Source organism: Mesitornis unicolor, unplaced genomic scaffold (genome assembly GCF_000695765.1).
Source record: "Mesitornis unicolor isolate BGI_N332 unplaced genomic scaffold, ASM69576v1 scaffold20569, whole genome shotgun sequence".
NCBI lineage: Eukaryota > Metazoa > Chordata > Aves > Mesitornithiformes > Mesitornithidae > Mesitornis > Mesitornis unicolor.
In genome coordinates, this window is record NW_010206817.1 from 1 (window position 1) to 7984 (window position 7984).

At 49.3% G+C, this 7984-nt stretch overlaps 1 protein-coding gene across 2 annotated transcripts; it reads left to right on the forward strand.

Annotated features, from left to right (window-relative positions):
* Positions 1-3076: 3076 nt before the first annotated feature.
* On the forward strand, positions 3077-7517 carry CSRP2 (cysteine and glycine-rich protein 2). Of its 2 annotated transcripts, none has more exons than XM_010191917.1 (5): positions 3077-3207; positions 4984-5152; positions 5932-6064; positions 6621-6714; positions 7196-7517. In XM_010191917.1, exons 1-5 carry the CDS (start codon positions 3096-3098, stop codon positions 7270-7272), a joined length of 585 nt encoding a protein of 194 aa, XP_010190219.1. In that variant the 5' UTR covers positions 3077-3095; the 3' UTR covers positions 7273-7517. The 2 variants fall into 2 exon arrangements, with proteins under 2 accessions (XP_010190219.1, XP_010190220.1); XM_010191918.1 differs by having other exon boundaries at positions 3081-3207; positions 5932-6046; positions 7196-7272.
* Positions 7518-7984: the final 467 nt, after the last annotated feature.

Below are 7984 nucleotides of genomic sequence, written 5' to 3' on the forward strand. Positions count from 1 at the left end.
GTGGGCCTGGGGCTGGACCAGCGCACTTGGCTTCCTGAAAAAGCCAGCCGGGATAGGTGACCGGGTAGCCTGAGGCTCCCCAGTGCCTGTCTTGGGGCTGGTTTGGATTTCCTGTAGTTAAATCTGCTGAGAACAAATGGCCTGGGAAGGTCTTTGCCAGGGCTTGGCAGCGGTGTTTCAGAGAACGCTAGCTGTCTCCTCTTGACCAGCTATGAGCTTAGCAGAAGTCAGGGTTTTCTTATTAGAGCTGCCAACAAACCTGTAATCAAAAGTCAGAATTGTTGGTACTGGCAGTGAGATCATCTGGATGTTTAATTACTGCTCTTGAGCTCCCTGGAGGCCTGCCTGAACTAGCCAAAAAGTTGTCGGGGAGCAGGGAAGGCTTAACGCAGGCCTGGGAGTCTGACTGTTCCCTGCGGGGCTCTCAGGGGAGACCTGGGCAGCACCAAGCCCCGGAGTGTGCTGAGCGAGTGGCCGTGGACAGGCTTGTACCCCATCCCAGGCGTTGAGCTCCTTCCAGCCATCAGCCCGTACCCCCTTAGGTGCTTTCTGGGCACCGCTGCCCCAGGGCAGCCCAGGCTGTCAGGTAAGTGAAGAAATATTGCTGTTCTTCCCACGCCTGCCGTCATGGGAACATTATGGGGAGGATAAATGGAAATATCTTCCATGGAAGAGACCAAGGTCACCTTAAAGTACTGACTTCAGTGTCTTTTTGCTTTTCATTTAATGAATTCCCAGAGCACTTATCAGAAGATTTGAATCAGCTCATGGTTGCCAGATCGTCTCCCTTGGGAAGAAGGGGTGGAGCTGCACCCCTGTGTTGCCCAATATCACATGGGAAATCTGGGGCAAAGCTGGAAACCTGATCCAGGTCCTCAGCTCTAGTGTGGATGGAAACTAAATAATTGTTTGCTAACAAAAGGATTAAATAATTCAGATGCATATAAATACACAAAAGAACAGTGTGGGGATGGTGAGAGGAAAAGACAGAAGTAGTTCTTGTACTGTACACCGTTTACGTTTTGGAAAGCATACAAAGTGGAAAGGAATCTCTTCTCTTTTTTTCCGGGCCATGCATTCCTTTTCCAAAGCTTTGTGCAGCCTATATTCCCTTTAACTAAGGATGCTCTTTGCCATGATTGATGTCAGCTGCTGTGCGGTAGCACAGCCAAGCACTTGAATAAAAGAAATGGAATCTTAATTTTTAGACTCTGCAGTTGTGCCAAGAATGACAAAGGCAAAGTGGGAAATGTCATAAAACTAATTTTATGAGCTTGGTCAGGGTATTAGCGCTAAACCATGGAGCAGTAATGGTGCTAATCCCATGGAAGTATTAAACAAAGGGATATCTCAGTAATTAGTGTCAGCGTGCAAATGGCACTGCTCAGCCACTCCGAGGAAGTTCCCTAAGCCTTTGCTTAGGAATGTACCTAAGATGCCCCAATTTAGGTTAATAAACTAATCTCATTTTCCCACATGCCATGAATGGCTGCCTGCTTGTCTCGGACAAAGGTCTTTTAGCAGCTCCTTGGCAGCGTGTTGGACTTGGGAACCACGCGGCCTTCCCTGCATCCCTAAAACTGCTGCTCAGTCTGCTCGGGTAGGGGGCTTGTTTAGGAGAGCTGGCAAGGTGGGTCACTTAATTCAGCCTTAGTCAAATCTGCCACTAGGATGTGATTTGTGAGTCTGTGCTACCTTGCCTGGGGAGACCTCTTGCCACGAGACCCTCTTGCACTGAGGTCTCTCGCACGCATGGGTGAGAGCCCCATCAGGCAGGGGATCTTGAAGCAAAGTGCTCCTTGCTGGCTCCCTGTGCCATAGTGGCGCTTCCAGTTCCGGTTGGCTGGGGGAGCAGCTGGAGGTTGGTTGTCCTCTGCTTCTGGCTCAGAGGGATGGGCTACTGAAGTCTGCGAGTCGAGGGCAGTTCAGCGATGATGGGGAGTTGAGCCTTCAGCAGACACCACTACCTTAGCGTGTGGTGGTAGCAGGAGGAGGAAAGCCCCAGAAGAGCCAGACGTGGTGGGCAGTGCTCTGCTTTGGTGCTTTAGCCCAGGACTGGTAATGGGAGAAGCAGGAGGAGCTCCCAGTCCAGCTGGGTGGGAATTGCTGGTGGTGGTGGTGGCACAAGCACAGAGGAGCTCGGGAGGGGGCAGCTCAGCTTGGGATGGGACAGTTGCTGCTTCTGGCTTAAGGTAAGAGGCTGCTCCCAAGGCTGCAGTTTGATGTGGTAAGTGATGGTGGCTGTCCCTCCCCACCAGCCCTCTGAGTGTCCATGGCAAGTGATGCATGAGAGGGAGTTTTTCTTCATTTTAAAGCAGCTGTGGCTCCTTGAGCACCTGGGTTCGGTTCCTGTACCTGTCTGGTAAAGGCTCAGTTGATATAATAGTGGTGTAGTCCCTGGGATTTAATTCCCCTTTAAACTTCTTTGAAGTGCAGGCGTGATCTCAGAGGAGTTCAGAGTGTCCCTCCAGCCCTAAGAAGTGTTCCTTCAGTGAGGTGAACGTTGGCTGGCACTGCGTCCCAAACTATGGGCCCTGCAGTAAAACAAAATGCCATTGTTGGCACAATTGGTTTGCTTCCACCAGCCGAGAGGCCCAGCGTTAATGGAGCATAGAAACTGAAATTATATCCATCTGGGGGGGCCTTCGCTCAAGGTACAGTAAAGCCCTTGTGCGTGCAACTGTAATTTGTGCATATCCAATTGATGTAATGTTCAAAACCACGGGCAGGGATGGGAGGACACGTCTCCTGAAGACTGTGTCTCTGTTTTTTGTGCTGTTTGGCAGCTGTTCCCCTTGCCAGCCCATCTGCCTTTACAAATAGCCGTGGAGAGCCCGCCTGAGCCTTTAAGCCTGGTCTGGGAGCCGACGGGCTGAAAAGTCGATCTGATCGCAAAGACTTCTCACGCGGGGGAAGGTCACGTTTTTAAACCGTTGGCAACATCACAGGCTCGTGCTCTGATAGACAAAATTCTCAGACCCAGTTTAAAGGAGCCTGTAGCCCCAGCTGTCTCCACGCTGGCGTGGTGGAGGACACCGTGGTTAACAAACCTCTCTCCTTCTCCCCTCCTGCTGGGCCGGGCGCGCAGAGCCACCATGCCGAACTGGGGAGGCGGCAACAAATGCGGCGCCTGCGGCCGCATCGTCTACCACGCCGAGGAGGTGCAGTGTGACGGGAGGAGCTTCCACCGGTGCTGCTTCCTCTGCAGTGAGTACTTCCCTCCCACAGTCCTAAAAAGCCGCTCCTGGTGTAGCTGGGGGGGGTCACAACAGCAAGGTGCTGGTCCACAGGAGTTGTCCCAGGTGCAGCTGGCACCTGTGAGGTGTGGGATGCACCTCCCAAAGCAGAGCACATCATGCTTTTCTCCTCCATTTGCCCCTCTCCCAGCCTTTTCCTCAGGAGTCCAAGGGATCTTTAGGTTGGAAACCTGGTGGAGAAAGCCCAGTGGCAGAGCCCTGTTTGCATGGATCAGCTGGATTTCACCTGGTGGTCCCGGGGCCAGCAGCAGCTGAAGGGACAGCAATAAGTAAACCCCTGCCCTGCAGTCCCACAGACCAGGACACCAGCGTGCCTGGGCACAGCCGACTTGTTGATGCTTTAGCATGGCCAAAAGTCTACACTTTCTTGGCACGGGGGCCCGTGGTTTATTTCGGGTGAAAGGAGTCCAAAGCATTATTTTCCAGTCCAACCAACAAGCCCAGCGAGGCATTGCAAATTGCGTTCTCTACTAAAAAGCCCTCTGCTTGGACGGAGGGAACAAAGGGTCGCTGTGAATCGGAAGCTCCTGCTTTGCAAACAAACAGCCTGCCTGCCTGAATCCCAGAATTTTACCTCATTACAGACATGAGGTATCGTCTTGTCCCGCTCACTGGTGCTTAATACCTGCGGGCAGAGCCAGGCACAGTGACAACTTGCTGTGTCTCAAACAGGTTTGCTGTTGGTCGGCAGTGCACTGCGCTGGCAGGGGAGCCTGGGTGCACCTACACGCCTTCCCCTGAGCTCTGCAGCAGTAAAACACACACACAAAAAGATTAGATGTCTCGGCTCCCTCATTTTCAGCCTTTTATGGGAGTTTCTATTAAAGGAAACCTGGAACTTGGAGTCAAACAATGGCTGTAGTGTGCCTGAGTATTTGCTTTTCCTTAGCGCTTAGTTCTGTTCGGGTTAAAGTCTGTAGGCTTAACAAACATGCATTAGGTGATTTACTTATTGGATATTTGTGTCTTGTAAAAAGAGCCTTGGAGCTAATGAATGCCATAAGCAGAGGTCACCCTGTATTTTGAAGACCTTAACATTCTTTTTAAACAAACAATTCGTAAGGCTTTTGCTTTTTTTCCTTTTTCTTTCTCCCCGTATTTTTTATCACGGACATAATGCAGACGGAAAGAGCGTGCCAGTGGGGAAACAAAGGAAGGTTTAAGAAGGAAATAGTTCTGCCTTCTGCTGTAACCTTGAGCAGAGGCTTGCATTGTGCTGAAGGACAACGTAGGAATGCCAGAAAAGCACGGCCCCTCTGGTGACAGCTGCGAAACAGCCCCACCTCTGCCCCAAACCAGGGGAAAACCTTCAAGGTTTTTTTTTCCCAGTCCCACCCTGGCCAGAAGGGCAGGACAGGGGCTCTTCTGCACCAGTAGACTTCTGCTTCATGCTGTATGGCATCTGTCAAGGGAAACTGCTGACTGCACTGGCTGGGTTTCTGAGCAGCCTCATTCATCAAACTACAGCAAGTTTCCAGGCTTGAAATGTCACGGTCATGAGGAGGTGGGAGGGAATAGAGCCCTTTACAGGGCTAAGCATAATTCACTAATTCAAACGGCAACCTGCCCCCTCTCATCTTTAGCAGTCCCACAGCCTAATATAGGAGGAATTGTGGACAAGGAAACCCATAACATCACTTCTCACGTGATTTTTGGCTTACTTCATGTGCTGCTGAAAATGATCCCTTAAGGCAATTAGGCAATTTAACTTTTTTCCCCCCTCCAGTGGTCTGCCGGAAAAACCTGGACAGCACAACCGTAGCCATTCACGATGCTGAAGTTTACTGCAAATCTTGCTATGGGAAAAAGTACGGCCCGAAAGGTTACGGCTACGGCCAAGGGGCAGGCACGCTCAACATGGACAGGGGGGAGAGACTGGGCATCAAGCCCGAGAGGTGAGTGAACCCAGCTGAGAGACCCCTGTCCCTCAGTGCTGTTTTCAGAGGAGTCTTTCAGGCTGAATTTTGTTTAATTTGTATTGTCTGGAATAGAAATACTGCAAAATACCCCAGTACTGGGCATTTACCCTGCAGTGCACAAAGCTTCTGCTGGTGATAACACAAGTAGGGACCGTACAAGCAGGAGTGCAGGTAAAGATGAACCACCCCATGCGTGACCCATAGGAGACTGCATTATGGAGCTGCTGATGGCTCTGCACGAGCCCACAGAGGTGATCCTGTGTCTTGAGTCGCTCTCCTGAATAAACTGCAAATGTTCAACAGGTTCTGGCAGGGATGGATGTGGAGAGCTGAGAATCTGGGGCTACGAGAAGAATGAATTTTTAACTGGCAAATGAAGAACCATTTGTGCCTAATTATAGCCAAACCCCAAAGTCCTATTAAATAGTAAACATTCTTAGGCTGATTACATTCTTGCTGTAAAGCAAAGCATGTGGAAAGAGGCTGAGGTATGCTTCACAGCCTTCTTCATGCAAGTTCCCAAATTACTGCTTGACGTTTATGTGATGTATGCTCTTCAGTCAGGACATAGCCAGAACTGATAAATGGTTCAATCCATTAGGTTCAGTGATCAGTTCGGGTTCCAGATTATGATCAGTCGACAGGAATTTATTTGTAGCTTACTATCTGACAAATCCATCTCCTGGTACAGAATTCAGCACTTCTAGAGAAGTGAAAAGGTGAAGTAAAGGCAGGAAATGTCCCATTTCTTTCAGCACACCCTCTCCCCATCGACCCACAACAAATCCAAACACTTCAAAGTTCGCTCAGAAGTTCGGAGGAGCAGAGAAATGCTCCAGGTGTGGCGACTCCGTTTATGCAGCAGAGAAAGTAATAGGAGCTGGAAAGGTAAGGAGCTGCGTGTACCATTTTGTACCTGCTACGTGGACTTTAAAGTGGGCAGGGTTCCAGTAGGGAACCAACTGTGAGGCAGAGCTACCTTAAAATTGCATTTCTTAGCACTGGGAATAGTCAAATCAATCAACTTAATTGCCTAAAAAGCAGTCGAAGTGCAGGGTGATGACTACAGGAGTGCTCACCCCAGAGGAGGGAACAGTCCTGTGGTGTGCAGCTGCTGATGTTTCAGCAGAAAGGGGATCTTCTCTGGAAGTGCCAGTGTCTGACTGGCTGCAAGGAGCCAAAATCTGCCTTGAATTGATCAGAGCGAGCCCAAGCCTTCCAGAGCGCTGCCCTGAGCAGGATGCTGTGTGCAGTCCAGGGCTTTGTGCCACTCACAGAAATGAGATGCTCTCATCTGCTGCTGGTGCACTTCAGCTGGTTTTTATTGCACCAGTCATCTGTAAGCAATACCGACGCAGGCATCTCCAGGTAAAGCACTTTTTTATCAACTCGGATTGTGTGTATTTAAACTATCTTTTTTTTTCTTCCTTTCTTTTTTCCTTAGCCATGGCACAAAAACTGCTTCCGATGTGCCAAGTGTGGAAAAAGCCTAGAATCTACAACCCTAACTGAAAAAGAGGGAGAAATCTATTGTAAAGGTGAGGAAAGAAACAAATATCATTTGATTATGGTTCAAGACAGTGTGTTACGAGGACAGATGCTGAGTTTAGTCCTGGTGTAAGAAACTTTCAGGCTCCTGTCAAGGTGGAAATGGTCTGTCAGTTGTAGCGACAGAGCTGAGAAATGAAACAAGTATCACTGAAGCTGCTGATGTAGCTTACATCTGCGTGGAGCAGAAAACTGAGTACCGCGTCAAAAAGCAGATGAGAGTAAGGAAGCAAGCTCACTACCATCCTGCCATGCCTGCATGGTGTTACAGATATAAACTTGATGCACACGGTGGTTTGATGATAACATATATCTTAACAGATACCGCAGCCGCAGGACCGAGGTATGAACTGCTTTTGCAGAGTAGATTGGGTGCTACACGGACCGAACAGCCACAGCTGCTGAGTTCGGTCATAGCAGTTAAGCAGCTTAAAAGGTTTTTAAGCTACTGCACATGCATCTGTCTTGCAGGTTGTTATGCCAAGAACTTCGGCCCCAAGGGATTTGGGTACGGCCAGGGGGCTGGGGCCCTCGTCCACGCCCAGTGAAGGGGGCACGGCTCAAAACCCCTTACAGCTCTGCTGAGATCCTGCTACAAGAAAGAAGAGAGTTTCCTAAATGTCGCTACCTACTGTGAAACAGATACTAGTTACTGTAGTGCTCGGGCCATACATTCAGCAGACAAATTGGTTTTTTTATTTTAGAAGCACTGCTTTTTTCCTCGCTTTGTGTATCACACTGTAACACTTTTAATACTGAGTATCAACTCAATAAAGCTTTGCTTGTTGATATATCTTAAAGTCAAGTGTTACACGCTTTGTCAGCAAGAAAGAGATAATGGGAGTGTTGTTGGGGTACTTTGGGGATGCAGGGGTGGAGATGTGATGCTATAGATTTGGTGCAGACCTTCACTGAAAGCTGGAAACACGTAACGCTGGTCATGGCCATCAAAGGCGAGTGGCAGTCCCCCAGTATCACGCCAGTATCACACCGGTGCAAGGCAACTGGCTGTGCACTGCACAGCAGCAGTAAATCTTAATCTACTGCTCTGTGCAGTGACGCAGCTCTGAAAGTGATAGATGGCAAGAAGCTGTGTGCCTAAATGGCTGTGTCTGCTATAAAGTCTCTAGTGAATGGAAAACAAACCTTTTTCATTGTAGTATTTTGTGAGCTTGCACCTGCTTTGGTACGGAGGTGTTATGCACAGGACTTTTTGTGCAGAAGGAGCATGTGAGCAAGACAGCTGCAGATTAACACCAT